Source organism: Pseudophryne corroboree, chromosome 1, assembly GCF_028390025.1.
Source record: "Pseudophryne corroboree isolate aPseCor3 chromosome 1, aPseCor3.hap2, whole genome shotgun sequence".
Lineage (NCBI taxonomy): Eukaryota > Metazoa > Chordata > Amphibia > Anura > Myobatrachidae > Pseudophryne > Pseudophryne corroboree.
In genome coordinates, this window is record NC_086444.1 from 87,163,705 (window position 1) to 87,179,352 (window position 15,648).

General features: G+C 45.8%; 1 protein-coding gene across 1 annotated transcript in view; it reads left to right on the forward strand.

Annotated features, from left to right (window-relative positions):
- Window positions 1-15,648, forward strand: part of OSMR (oncostatin M receptor) — a 176,819-nt gene that overhangs the window by 86,489 nt on the left and 74,682 nt on the right. Inside the window, exon 8 of the mRNA XM_063961232.1 lies at window positions 15,260-15,390. Coding sequence (XP_063817302.1) covers window positions 15,260-15,390 — 131 coding nt within the window. The remainder of the gene's footprint in view (window positions 1-15,259; window positions 15,391-15,648) is intronic.

The window sequence follows — 15,648 nt, forward strand, 5'->3', positions numbered from 1 at the left end:
ACCACGGGTGCCGGCAATCATAAATTAAGAGGGAAGTCCAGGAGCAGAGCATTCTGTCCCTCCTGGAGAGAGTCATGTTGGGAGGTATGCTGCCCACAGTTCCTGTCTAAAGTGACAAGAGCAATTCAATTCTTTGTGGCCGCAAGTGCTGCAGGTGCCCAATATTTCTGCTCACACCCTCCTGAGTTGGTGAGGAGAAACCTATGAAGAGTCTGTCTTTTGGGCGCCCAAGCACAGCTTTACGCTTCTGCGCCCAGTGAATTTGGGTGCAACATCCGCGATAAGTAATGGGCACCCGGTAACTTGCTCCGGCACACACAACTGAATATGGCCTTGTCACTGATCGCTGGAACATCTGCAATATCTGTCATTTATAAACTTTCTACTAATCTTTTTGCTATATGCTTTTATGAGGCTAATTTAGAAATGTGCCCCGTGACTAAAGGGGGTTTGGATTCGAAAAGATCAACAGTATGTAAATAGACGGCCGATAGGTCGACACCGGATAGTCGTCAGTCACTAAGTCGACAGGGTCAAAATGTTGACAGTTGAATGGCCAACATGGACTAAGGTCGGCATGAGCAAAAGGTTGATAAGGGCAAAATGTCAACATAATTTGCAAATGGTCGACACAGAAAAGATTGACACTCTTTTCTTTTCTTCTCAAACCCAAAGCTCCCCCTAGTGCCTAACCCTAACCCTCCCCCTAGTGCCTAACCTTAATCCTCCCTCTAGTGTCTAACCCTAACCCTCCTCCTAGTGGCTAACCTTAACCCTCCCTCTAGTGCCTAACCCTAACCCTCCCTCTAGTGTCTAACCCTAACCCTCCCTGTTGTGCCTAACCCCCCCCCTCTAGTGCCTAACCCTAACCCTACCTCTAGTGCCTAACCCTAACCCTCCCTCTAGTGCCTAACCCTCCTCCTAGTGCCTAACCCTAATCCTCCCTCTAGTGCCTAATGCTAATCCTCCTCCTAGTGTCTAACCCTAACTCTCCCCTTAGTGTCTAACCCTCCTCCTAGTGCCTAACCTTAATCCTCCCTCTAGTGCCTAACCCTAACCCTCCCTCTAGTGCCTAACCCTAACCCTCCCCCTAGTCTCTAACCCTAACCCTCCCCCTAGTGCCTAACCCTAACTCTCCCTCTAGTGCCTAACCCCAATCCTCCGCCTAGTGTCTAACCCTAACCCTTCTCCTATTGCCTAATCCTAACCCTCCCTCTGGTGCCTAACCCTAACCCCCCTCCTAGTGCCTAACCCTCCCTCTAGTGCATAACCCTAACCCTCCCTGTAGTGCCTAACCCTAACCCTCCTCCTAGTGCCTAACCCTAACCGTCCTCCAAGTGCCTAACCTTAACCCTCCTCCTATTGCCTAATCCTAACCCTCCCTCTGGTGCCTAACCCTAACCCTCCTCCTAGTGCCTAACCCTCCCTCTAGTGCATAACCCTAACCCTCCCTGTAGTGCCTAACCCTAACCCTCCTCCTAGTGCCTAACCCTAACCGTCCTCCAAGTGCCTAACCCTAACCCTCCTCCTAGTGCCTAACCCTAATCCACCCCCTAGTGTCTAACCCTAACCCTCCTCCTAATGCCTAACCCTAATCCTCCCCCTAATGTCTAACCCTAACCCTGCTCCTAGTGCCTAATCCTAACCCTCCTCCTAGTGCCTAACCCTAATCCTCCCCCTATTGTCTAACCCTAACTCTCCTCTTAGCGCCTAACCCTAACCCTCTTCCTAATGCCTAACCCTAATCCTCCCACTAATGTCTAACCCTAATCCTCCTCCTAGTGCCTAAACATAACCCCCCTCCTAGTGCCTAACCCTCCCCCTAGTCTTCAATCTTAACTCTCCCCCTAGTGCCTAACCCTAACCCTCCCTCTAGTGCCTAACCCTAATCCTCCCCCTAGTGTCTAACCCTAACCCTTCTCCTGTTGCCTAACCCTAAGCTTCCCTCAAGTGCCTAACCCTAGCCCTCCTCCTAGTGCTTAACCATAACCCTCCCCCTAGTCTCTATCCCTAACCCTCCCCCTTTTGCCTAACCCTAACTCTCCCTCTAGTGACTAACCCTAATCCTCCCCCTAGTGTCTAACCCTATCCCTTCTCCTATTGCCTAATCCTAACCCTCCTCCTAGTACTTAACCCTAACCCTCCCCCTAGTGCCTAACCTTAGCCCTCCCTCTAGTGCCTAACCTTACCCTCTAGTGCCTAACCCTCCTCCTAGTGCCTAACCCTAACCCTCCCCTAGTGCCTAACCCTAACCCTCCTCCTAGTGCCTAACCCTCCCTCTAGGGCCTAATCCTAACCCTCCCTCTAGTGCTTGACCCACCCTCTAGTGCCTAACCCTCCCCCTTGTCTCTAACCCTAATCCTCCCCTAGTGCCTAACCCTAACCCTCCCTCTAGTGCCTAATGCTAATCCTCCTCCTAGTGTCTAACCCTAACTCTCCCCTTAGTGTCTAACCCTCCTCCTAGTGCCTAACCTTAATCCTCCCTCTAGTGCCTAACCCTCCCTCTAGTGCCTAACCCTAACCCTCCCCCTAGTCTCTAACCCTAACCCTCCCCCTAGTGCCTAACCCTAACTCTCCCTCTAGTGCCTAACCCCAATCATCCGCCTAGTGTCTAACCCTAAGCCTTCTCCTATTGCCTAATCCTAACCCTCCCTCTGGTGCCTAACCCTAACCCCCCTCCTAGTGCCTAACCCTCCCTATAGTGCATAACCCTAACCCTCCCTGTAGTGCCTAACCCTAACCCTCCTCCTAGTGCCTAACCCTAACCGTCCTCCAAGTGCCTAACCCTAACCCTCCTCCTATTGCCTAATCCTAACCCTCCCTCTGGTGCCTAACCCTAACCCTCCTCCTAGTGCCTAACCCTCCCTCTAGTGCATAACCCTAACCCTCCCTGTAGTGCCTAACCCTAACCCTCCTCCTAGTGCCTAACCCTAACCGTCCTCCAAGTGCCTAACCCTAACCCTCCTCCTAGTGCCTAACCCTAATCCACCCCCTAGTGTCTAACCCTAACCCTCCTCCTAATGCCTAACCCTAATCCTCCTCCTAATGTCTAACCCTAACCCTGCTCCTAGTGCCTAATCCTAACCCTCCTCCTAGTGCCTAACCCTAATCCTCCCCCTATTGTCTAACCCTAACTCTCCTCTTAGCGCCTAACCCTAACCCTCTTCCTAATGCCTAACCCTAATCCTCCCACTAATGTCTAACCCTAATCCTCCTCCTAGTGCCTAAACATAACCCCCCTCCTAGTGCCTAACCCTCCCCCTAGTCTTCAATCTTAACTCTCCCCCTAGTGCCTAACCCTAACCCTCCCTCTAGTGCCTAACCCTAATCCTCCCCCTAGTGTCTAACCCTAACCCTTCTCCTGTTGCCTAACCCTAAGCTTCCCTCAAGTGCCTAACCCTAGCCCTCCTCCAAATGCTTAACCATAACCCTCCCCCTAGTCTCTATCCCTAACCCTCCCCCTTTTGCCTAACCCTAACTCTCCCTCTAGTGACTAACCCTAATCCTCCCCCTAGTGTCTAACCCTATCCCTCTCCTATTGCCTAATCCTAACCCTCCTCCTAGTACTTAACCCTAACCCTCCCCCTAGTGCCTAACCTTAGCCCTCCCTCTAGTGCCTAACCTTACCCTCCTTCTAGTGCCTAACCCTCCCTCTAGTGCCTAACCCTCCTCCTAGTGCCTAACCCTAACCCTCCCCTAGTGCCTAACCCTAACCCTCCTCCTAGTGCCTAACCCTCCCTCTAGGGCCTAATCCTAACCCTCCCTCTAGTGCTTGACCCACCCTCTAGTGCCTAACCCTCCCCCTTGTCTCTAACCCTAATCCTCCCCCTAGTGCCTAACCCTAACCCTCCCTCTAGTGCCTAACCCTGATCCTCCCCCTAGTGTCTAACTCTAACCTTTCTCCTATTGCCTAACCCTAACCCTCCCTCTAGTGCCTAACCCTAACCCTCCCCCTAGTGCCTAACCTTAACCCTCCCTCTAGTGCCTAACCTTACCCTCCTTCTAGTGCCTAACCCTCCCTCTAGTGCCTAACCCTCCTCCTAGTGCCTAACCCTAACCCTCCCCTAGTGCCTAACCCTAACCCTCCTCCTAGTGCCTAACCCTAATCCTCCCCCAAATGTCTAACCCTAACTCTCCTCCTAGTGCCTAACCCTAACCCTCCCTCTAGTGCCTAACCCTAACCTTCCTCCTAGTGCCTAACCCTAATCCTCCCACTAATGTCTAACCCTAACCCTCCTCCTAGTACCTAACCATAACCCTACCTCTAGTGCCTAATCCTAACCCTCCTACTAGTGCCTAACCCTAATCCTCCCCCTAATGTCTAACTCTAACCCTCCTCCTACTGACTAACCATAACCCTCCCTCTAGTGCCTAACCCTCCTCCTAGTGATTAACCCCAATCCTCCCTTAGTGCCTAATCCTAACCCTCCTCCTAGTGTCTAACCCTAACCCTCCTCCTAGTGCCTAACCCTAATCCTCCCCCTAATGTCTAAACCTAACTCTCCTCCTAGTGCCTAACCCTAACCCTCCCTCTAGTGCCTAACCCAAACCCTCCCTCAAGTGCCTAACTCTAATCCTCCCACTAATGTGTAACCCTAGCCCCTCCTCCTAGTGCCTAACCATAACCCTACCTCTAGTGCCTAACCTTAACCCTCCTCCTAGTGCCTAACCCTAATCCTCCCCCTAATGTCTAACCCTAACCCTCCTCCTAGTGCCTAACCATAACCCTCCCTCTAGTGCCTAACCCTCTTCATAGTGCTTAACCCTAACCGTCCCCCTACTGCCTAACCTTAACCCTCCCCCTAGTCTCTAACCCTAATCCTCCCCTAGTCAGCTGTTGGGGTGCTAATGTAAGAGATCTGTCTGGGTCCTGATGCAAGAGAGCTGTGGGGGTGCTGGTGCAAGAGAGCTGTGTGGGTGCTGGTGCAAGAGAGCTGTCGGGGTGCTGGTGTAAGAGCACTGTTGGGGTGCTGGTGCAAGAGCACTGTCTGGGTGCTGGTGCAAGAGAGCTGTCTGGGTGCTGGTGCAAGAGAGCTGTCTGGGTGCTGATGCAAGAGAGCTGTCTGGGTGCTGGTGCAAGAGAGCTGTCTGGGTGCTGATGCAAGAGAGCTGTCTAGGTGCTAGTGCAAGAGAGCTGTCTGGGTGCTGATGCAAGAGATCTGTCTGCGTGCTGCTGCAAGAGATCTGTCTGGGTGCTGATGCAAGAGAGCTGTCTGGGAGCTGGTGCAAGAGATCTGTCTGGGTGCTGATGCAAGAGAGCTGTCTGCGTGCTGGTGCAAGAGATCTGTCTGCGTGCTGCTGCAAGAGATCTGTCTGCGTGCTGCTGCAAGAGATCTGTCTGGGTGCTGATGCAAGAGAGCTGTCTGGGTGCTGATGCAAGAGAGCTGTCTGGGAGCTGGTGCAAGAGAGCTGTCTGGGTGTTGGTGCAAAAGAGCTGTCTGGGTGCTGGTGCAAGAGAGCTATCTGCGTGCTGCTGCAAGAGATCTGTCTGTGTGCTGCTGCAAGAGATCTGTCTGGGTGCTGATGCAAGAGAGCTGTCTGGGTGCTGGTGCAAGAGAGCTGTCTGGGTGCTGGTGCAAGAGAGCTGTCTGCGTGCTGGTGCGAGAGATCTGTCTGGGTTCTGGTGCAAGAGAGCTGTCTGGGTGCTGCTGCAAGAGATCTGTCTTGGTGCTGGTGCAAGAGATCTGTCTGCGTGCTGGTGCAAGAGATCTGTCTTGGTGCTGGTGCAAGAGATCTGTCTGCGTGCTGATGCAAGAGAGCTGTCTGGGTGCTGGTGCAAGAGAGCTGTCTGGGTGCTGGTGCAAGAGAGCTGTCTGGGTGCTGGTGCAAGAGATCTGTCTGGTTGCTGGTGCAAGAGAGCTGTCTAGGTTATTGTGCAAGAGATCTGTCTGGGTGCTGGTGCAAGAGATCTGCCTGGGTGCTGGTGCAAGAGAGCTGCCTGGGTGCTGGTGCAAGAAAGCTGCCTGGGTGCTGGTGCAAGAGATCTGTCTGCATGCTGGTGCAAGAGATCTGTCTGCGTGCTGCTGCAAGAGATCTGTCTGGGTGCTGATGCAAGAGAGCTGTCTGGGTGCTGATGCAAGAGAGCTGTCTGGGTGCTGATGCAAGAGAGCTGTCTGGGTGCTGATGCAAGAGAGCTGTCTGGGAGCTGGTGCAAGAGAGCTGTCTGGGTGCTGGTGCAAAAGAGCTGTCTGGGTGCTGGTGCAAAAGAGCTATCTGCGTGCTGCTGCAAGAGATCTGTCTGTGTGCTGCTGCAAGAGATCTGTCTGGGTGCTGATGCAAGAGAGCTGTCTGGGTGCTGGTGCAAGAGAGCTGTCTGGGTGCTGGTGCAAGAGAGCTGTCTGCGTGCTGGTGCGAGAGATCTGTCTGGGTTCTGGTGCAAGAGAGCTGTCTGGGTGCTGCTGCAAGAGATCTGTCTTGGTGCTGGTGCAAGAGATCTGTCTTGGTGCTGGTGCAAGAGATCTGTCTGCGTGCTGATGCAAGAGAGCTGTCTGGGTGCTGGTGCAAGAGAGCTGTCTGGGTGCTGGTGCAAGAGAGCTGTCTGGGTGCTGGTGCAAGAGATCTGTCTGGGTGCTGGTGCAAGAGAGCTGTCTGGGTGCTGGTGCAAGAGATCTGTCTGGGTGCTGGTGCAAGAGAGCTGCCTGGGTGCTGGTGCAAGAGAGCTGCCTGGGTGCTGGTGCAAGAGAGCTGCCTGGGTGCTGGTGCAAGAGATCTGTCTGCGTGCTGGTGCAAGAGATCTGTCTGCGTGCTGCTGCAAGAGATCTGTCTGGGTGCTGATGCAAGAGAGCTGTCTGGGTGCTGATGCAAGAGAGCTGTCTGGGAGCTGGTGCAAGAGAGCTGTCTGGGTGCTGGTGCAAGAGAGCTGTCTGGGTGCTGGTGCAAGAGAGCTGTCTGGGTGCTGGTACAAGAGAGCTGTCTGGGTGCTGGTGCAAGAGAGCTGTCTGGGTGCTGGTGCAAGAGACCTGTCTGGGTGCTGATGCAAGAGAGCTGTCTGGGTGCTGGTGCAAGAGAGCTGTCTGGGTGCTGGTCCAAGAGAGCTGTCTAGGTGCTGGTGCGAGAGATCTGTCTGGGTGCTGGTGCAAGAGAGCTGTCTGGGTGCTGCTGCAAGAGATCTGTCTTGGTGCTGGTGCAAGAGATCTGTCTGCGTGCTGGTGCAAGAGATCTGTCTTGGTGCTGGTGCAAGAGATCTGTCTGCGTGCTGATGCAAGAGAGCTGTCTGGGTGCTGGTGCAAGAGAGCTGTCTGGGTGCTGGTGCAAGAGAGCTGTCTGGGTGCTGGTGCAAGAGATCTGTCTGGGTGCTGGTGCAAGAGATCTGTCTTGGTGCTGGTGCAAGAGAGCTGTCTGGGTGCTGGTGCAAGAGATCTGTCTGGGTCTGGTGCAAGAGAGCTGCCTGGGTGCTGGTGCAAGAGAGCTGCCTGGGTGCTGGTGCAAGAGATCTGTCTGGGTGCTGATGCAAGAGATCTTTCTGGGTGCTGGTGCAAGAGAGCTGTCTGCATGTTGGTGCAAGAGAGCTGTCTGCATGCTGGTGCAAGAGAGCTGTCTGCATGCTGCTGCAAGAGATCTGTCTGGGTGTGAATGTGCAGGCAGGTATTTCTGAACTACATTGCATACATTACATATTGTTGTGTAGTCAAATTTGGGTGTAGTTCAAATCGCATATCACTAAAGTACAAATCGCATAGTACAAATAGTATATCTCAAATCGCACCCAGCACAGATAGCACCGTGTGTGGGCCCCATAAAAGTGTGTACACACGGTGAGATAAATCTGTAAGATTTTGACTATATAGGCCTTCATTTCGAGTTGCCCGCTCGTTAGCTGCTTTTAGCAGCAGTGCACACGCTAGGCCGCTGCCCTCTGGGAGTGTATCTTAGCTTAGCAGCATAGCGAACGAAAGATTAGCAGAATTGCTACTAAATATTTTCTTGCAGTTTCTGAGTAGCTCCAGACCTACTCCTAGATTGCGATCAGCTAGGTCCGTTTGGGTGGTCATTCCGAGTTGTTCGCTCATTGCCGATTTTCGCTATGCTGCGATTCGTTGCTAAATGCGCATGCGCATTGTACGCAGCGCGCATGCGCTTAGTTATTTAACTAAAAACTTAGCTGTTTTGCTGTTGATCCTGCGGCGCTTTTCAGTCGCACTGCTGATCGGTGAGTGATTGACAGGAAAGGGGCGTTTCTGGGTGGTAACTGAGCGTTTTCCGGGAGTGTGCTAAAAAACGCAGGCGTGTCAGGGAAAAACGCGGGAGTGGCTGGAGAAACGGGGGAGTGGCTGGCCGAACGCAGGGCGTGTTTGTCACGTCAAACCAGGAACTAAGGCCCTCATTCCGAATGGTAAATAAGTGCACAGCGCAGGTACTGTATAAAGCACTGTTTAGGAGATTTCCAAACAGAATATAGAATATAGTGAAAGTGACATAAGATGACACTGAATGACAATGGAATATCCTCGTTATAAAAGGAATGATTCAGTGCACAATATGAATCACGGAGATGGTATTTAGATGTGGACAGCGCAGTTATGCTGTTATGTTGTGCAGCAGACCGGCAAACCTCCAGCAATGAATCAGAACGAGGAGTACTCTCAGTTTCCTGCTGGGTGGTTTGTAGTGTAGGAAACAAGCCCAGAGACTGAGTGATCAGGCGGTTTATTAAACTAATCTGCTCTTAACAGTATATATTTGTTTTTGTATAGAGGATGAGTGTACAGCAATGGGAGCATCTACTGGTGTCTGCTCCCAGGCTTCATTCACTTTCCCCTATTCTTCCTAAACATCTGCAATTCTTTATTAAATACAATCTAACAGTAATGCATTGCACTACCAAACATTAGTACTGTATATAGAATTTCCACCTGTCTAATAGTCGTTGTTGTCTGGCTTCTATTCATATATTTCTCTCTGTCTCCATCCACCTTTTTCCATCTTTTTACTCCTTGCCCCCTCCTTCTCTCCCCCAACACTTTCTCCCCATAGCTCCTCTCTCTTCCACTGTCTCTCTTTCACCACCCCCTCACTCTCTCCTGTGCATCTCTGACACAGGTGGGAGGGGCCAGGTTTCATACCAACCATCCTTACATTCCAACGTGATGACATCATTTTTATCAGCAGTTGATTTTATCTATATATTATAGCAGAAGGACGACTTTTATGAGCGACATATTTCTATAATGTCAATGTCTGAGCAGGGCACATCATATACCAGCCTTGGCCTGTAGATTTGCATAAAAATATTGGTGTTGTAATCGGTTGCTTCGTTTTCGGGGTTATGTGGCAAAATATCCTCCTGTCATTTACAATGCATCAGCAATGTGCTCTGGAAAATGTGACAGTTGGTGAACTCTCCCTGTGCACTTGCTTAGTGATCTGGAACATGTGACAGGCATGGTGATCTGGAAACTGTGACAGTTATTTGCAGCCACCCACTAAGCAGGGAGTTTTCGAAATTCGACTCCTAAGGGGGTGAAAAGCGGTAAAATGTTCCGCCCAGCAAACCATTGCCATGTTAAAACTGGACACATCAGCTAGTTCTATAGATTCAGTTAGATCTATTTTTTAGTTTACAGTGCTTAACTAAATTAATTTTAAGTACTGTACATGGGGGATGATGGAATTCTGTGCAATGCAGTGCAAAACATCACTTTGATATCTGTCTGTACACATTACTGTCATTTAGAGAAGACAGTCTTTGCCTACCTTCTTGGGCACCTCTATGGGGAGAGCGGTAAAATGAGTGAAAAAACTAGTTGAAAAGTAACTTTACACGTGAACTCTAAACCATACTTGCCTACCTGACCCTCTCCATGAGGGAGAAAATGCTCTGTTTCTGGACTTTCCTTGTAATGTATGATTGCCATCATCTGTGGTGAAACACCTTTCTTATCAATATATATTTCCCTTTTTACAGGTACTATATACCCAGATGGACAAGTATATTAAATAATGATAGACTTATAATGTTTATATATGTCCGTTTGTGCATATAATTTCAGGTGCGATATAAACAAAACTAATTAGCCTTATAGAATATTACTTAAAAAAGAAAATTTCTTTACTGAAAACTGGTCACTATAAAGGTTATAGACCTATAGGCCGCTCCCACATAGTACTCTGAAATTGTACCAGAATAAAATTATACCATGATCCTGTTGAGCATATATACATATATATCTCTCTGAGAGCGCTTTTGTCTTTTAACCATTTATTATACAATAAAATACAATTAACTTTGCATTAATCAATTATCATAAAATTACATAAAAACACCAAGGGGCTACTTTGAAACACTATAGTGTACTATAATTCCAAGACTACAGATAGTATGCTTTCATTCATACTTAACAATCATTGCTTTCCATCTATAGCCAGCTGTTGCTTAGATGGAAAAAGATACTTTGAATCCTTTTAATTTCCACTGCTGTAACTTGAAGTATTAAAAGTCCAGATTTAACAGATAGAAAGTCTCTCCAATGAATTATTTGTCTGAATAAGTATGGTTATACCATGTATTCCAAAATCTGTAGTTGTTCCTAGATTCTGTTTTTATAGATGTATGCAGGCTATAGAACAATAGTACATTTTGCTTTATCAGGTTATAGCAACTAGGATTTTGTTCCTTATTGTGGCACAGTTGTTAAGACAGCTGCCAAATTATAGATGTTTTATAAATTGTATAGTCTCACCTCACCACAGTCACACACTTGGGTGTAGAGATCCGGAAAAAAGCAGTGCCTGGCTGCGGCAGCACGCCGCTGGATAGACGTTTTGCTGGAGTCGCTTATTTTCCGGAACCAGTCACCTTTTTATTCCCCGGCCGGGGTCAGCGGTGTGTTTGTATGAGTGGCGGTGCCCGGCTGCAGCAACACGCCGCCGAGCTTCTTCTCGTTAGGTGCCGCTCAGCTCTATCTCTCGCTGGAATTAGTATTCAGTGTTTCCGCTGCGGCTCAGAGGTGAAGACAGCATCCCAGGTGTGCAGGTGTTTCAAAGCCCAAATAGTGGATTATCCTTAACGCGTTTCTCCGTTATGTCCTTTTAACGGTTTCCTCAGAAGGTATCCAACAGTGCTTAGCACCATCCTATTAAAACTGGTCTCCTCCAATCGATTTCATTTATTAATTAGAAGAGACAGGTGTATTGCTGATATCTTATGCATTAGGTAGTGACCAGCTGAATGTTCTTTGCAACAATTCTAAGGAGACAAATCTCCCATAGTAATAATCACCTATATATGTAGGTGTTTTTTTCTTCTAATTTCATACTTCCTTTTATAGAATTTATTATTACAGAACAATAAAAAATAAAAAATAATAATAATCATAATAAAACCATCAATATATACATATAGATAATTATATATATATATATATATATATATATATATGTATATATATATATATATATAATGGCAACACGTGAATAGAAACAATATCGTCAGGGTGGAGAGATAAATGAATATAGCAATCCAACAATCCTGTTAGGAAGAGCGTGGCCTAGTGGACAAAACCACCAGCTCCCACCATGCCAACCCGGGTTCAAATCCCGCCCAATAATTCTTTTTATCGATCTATTATATTGTTATGATATTAATGGCATTAATCTCACCACCGCACATAACAGAGTGTATTTCACAACCAACCCTCAAAGCTCTTTCTTCCTCGATTTTTTAATATCTAACAGGATTGTAATTGTTAACTATTGCTATCAGGAACAAATCTAATGTGACCTCTATAATAATAAGGTTTTTAGAAACAAGGGGGACAGACTTACTCAAAACCCGAGTTGTTTACCAGAGTCTCTTTTTTTAGATATTATCAAGTAAACCACATTTTTCCATGAATATTCAGATCTCATATATTATTCATTTCTATATTGTCATTAAGCCCTAAAGGCGATAATGAACCAAGAGAGAAGATCCAAAACGCCTCCCTTTTGCAGAGACGATTGAACCTATCCCCGCCTCTTGCGGTAGCTGGTATAAACTCAATACCCTGTACCACAAGACCATCCATATTACCTTGATGTTTAAATTTAATGTGTGTAGACAAGCTGTGTGTTCTTATACCTTTCGTAATATTTCGTCTGTGTTCTAAAAATCTTATATTTAATTTTCGTGTAGTTCGACCTACATACTGGATGCCACATATGCAAGTTATTAAATAGATCACATACGTGGCATTCACATACAGTCAATGTGTCCCTTAATTTCAAAGTCCGTACCATATGTAGTGGAGTGAAAATGTGTACTTCTATGTCCTATAAATTTACATGTTATACAGACTAGACGATCACATCTATAGCATCCATCTTTTAAGGGAATGGAACTGAGCCAAGTTTCACCTGTTTTCCTAGCTAGAGCTGGACCTACATAATGACTGGGTGTTAGAAAACTCTGCAGATTCCTGGCTTTCTTAAAGACTATCTGAGGTTCTATTTCCAATAGAGGTGCTAGTATTTTATCAGCCCTCAAGATAGCCATATTCTTCTTAAACACTTGTTTTATCTCTCTTGAGCTAGAATTAAATTTAGTTATAAACCGAAGTTCAGTATTTTGTTTAGAATTAATCAAACTATTAGATTTACTTTTACTAGTCAATAACAGGGACTCTCTATCTATTGCTCTTGCTTGTTCCTCTGCTTCTTCCAGAATGTCTTCTGGATAATTTTGTTCTAAAAGTGCAGTTGTAAGATTATGATCTTGTTGATTATAATCCGTAATTTCTGAACAGTTTCGTCTGTGCCTCATATACTGGCTTCTGGGTATGTTTCTGAGCCATGGTTGATAATGACAACTTGAGTAATTCAGGAACTTATTACAGTCTACTTCCTTCTTATATGTAGATGTAGGCTATATAACATGTAAATTTATAGGACATAGAAGTACACATTTTCACTCCACTACATATGGTACGGACTTTGAAATTAAGGGACACATTGACTGTATGTGAATGCCACGTATGTGATCTATTTAATAACTTGCATATGTGGCATCCAGTATGTAGGTCGAACTACACGAAAATTAAATATAAGATTTTTAGAACACAGACGAAATATTACGAAAGGTATAAGAACACACAGCTTGTCTACACACATTAAATTTAAACATCAAGGTAATATGGATGGTCTCGTGGTACAGGGTATTGAGTTTATACCAGCTACCGCAAGAGGCGGGGATAGGTTCAATCGTCTCTGCAAAAGGGAGGCGTTTTGGATCTTCTCTCTTGGTTCAATATCGCCTTTAGGGCTTAATGACAATATAGAAATTAATAATATATGAGATCTGAATATTCATGGAAAAATGTGGTTTACTTGATAATATCTAAAAAAAGAGACTCTGGTAAACAACTCGGGTTTTGTGTAAGTCTGTCCCCCTTGTTTCTAAAAACCTTATTATTATAGAGGTCACATTAGATTTGTTCCTGATAGCAATAGTTAACAATTACAATCCTGTTAGATATTAAAAAATCGAGGAAGAAAGAGCTTTGAGGGTTGGTTGTGAAATACACTCTGTTATGTGCGGTGGTGAGATTAATGCCAATAATATCATAACAATATAATAGATCGATAAAAAGAATTATCGGGCGGGATTTGAACCCGGGTTGGCATGGTGGGAGCTGGTGGTTTTGTCCACTAGGCCACGCTCTTCCTAACAGGATTTTTGGATTGCTATATTCATTTATCTCTCCACCCTGACGATATTGTTTCTATTCACGTGTTGCCATTATATATATATATATATATATATATATATATATATATATATATAAATTATCTATATGTATATATTGATGGTTTTATTATGATTATTATTATTTTTTATTTTTTATTGTTCTGTAATAATAAATTCTATAAAAGGAAGTATGAAATTAGAAGAAAAAAACACCTACATATATAGGTGATTATTACTATGGGAGATTTGTCTCCTTAGAATTGTTGCAAAGAACATTCAGCTGGTCACTACCTAATGCATAAGATATCAGCAATACACCTGTCTCTTCTAATTAATAAATGAAATCGATTGGAGGAGACCAGTTTTAATAGGATGGTGCTAAGCACTGTTGGATACCTTCTGAGGAAACCGTTAAAAGGACATAACGGAGAAACGCGTTAAGGATAATCCACTATTTGGGCTTTGAAACACCTGCACACCTGGGATGCTGTCTTCACCTCTGAGCCGCAGCGGAAACACTGAATACTAATTCCAGCGAGAGATAGAGCTGAGCGGCACCTAACGAGAAGAAGCTCGGCGGCGTGTTGCTGCAGCCGGGCACCGCCACTCATACAAACACACCGCTGACCCCGGCCGGGGAATAAAAAGGTGACTGGTTCCGGAAAATAAGCGACTCCAGCAAAAGGTCTATCCAGCGGCGTGCTGCCGCAGCCAGGCACTGCTTTTTTCCGGATCTCTACACCCAAGTGTGTGACTGTGGTGAGGTGAGACTATACAATTTATAAAACATCTATAATTTGGCAGCTGTCTTAACAACTGTGCCACAATAAGGAACAAAATCCTAGTTGCTATAACCTGATAAAGCAAAATGTACTATTGTTCTATAGCCTGCATACATCTATAAAAACAGAATCTAGGAACAACTACAGATTTTGGAATACATGGTATAACCATACTTATTCAGACAAATAATTCATTGGAGAGACTTTCTATCTGTTAAATCTGGACTTTTAATACTTCAAGTTACAGCAGTGGAAATTAAAAGGATTCAAAGTATCTTTTTCCATCTAAGCAACAGCTGGCTATAGATGGAAAGCAATGATTGTTAAGTATGAATGAAAGCATACTATCTGTAGTCTTGGAATTATAGTACACTATAGTGTTTCAAAGTAGCCCCTTGGTGTTTTTATGTAATTTTATGATAATTGATTAATGCAAAGTTAATTGTATTTTATTGTATAATAAATGGTTAAAAGACAAAAGCGCTCTCAGAGAGATATATATGTATATATGCTGAACAGGATCATGGTATACCTTTCTTTTCAATGAACTAGCTCACCACAGGGGATGGCAATCATATCATACATTACCAGGAAAGTCCAGGAACAGAGCATTTTCTCCCTCATGGAGATGGTCAGGTAGGCAAGTATGCTCTAAACACCTCCTGTCATACACCCACTTCCAAGTGACCAAAAATAGACAAATATGTAGAAGGTGTGTCTTATTTGCTTAGTACATATATCCCTTTATTTTGCATCAAATTACGTCTCTTACTATTACATTTCAGAATATTTTTTACTTTTTTTTATTTATCAGTTCTACCGCTGGTTCCTTCAAATCTGGAAGCAAGACATAGAAACAGCTCCCACATTACGTTGAACTGGGTCTTGAAAGCAGATTACACGGCTCTTCGATTACACTGTCAGACTGACTCTCAGGAAAACTTGGTAATTGACGATAATGGATTAGGGCTGCTGTGAGAAAAAAACATTAAAAATTATGTATTTTATATAAATAGGCAAAGTAGCTTTTATACAGCATGGCAGGAATGCAGGAAAGAATCCATCACTGGTGCTAATTGGCAATACAGACATAAATCAAGGTGGGTACATACGAGGCGATGTGCTCTATGAGCGACGTCGCCTAGTGTTTCCCCTGGCCGGGTGGGCGGCGGCAGTGCACGCACACTGAGCGATATGACGACC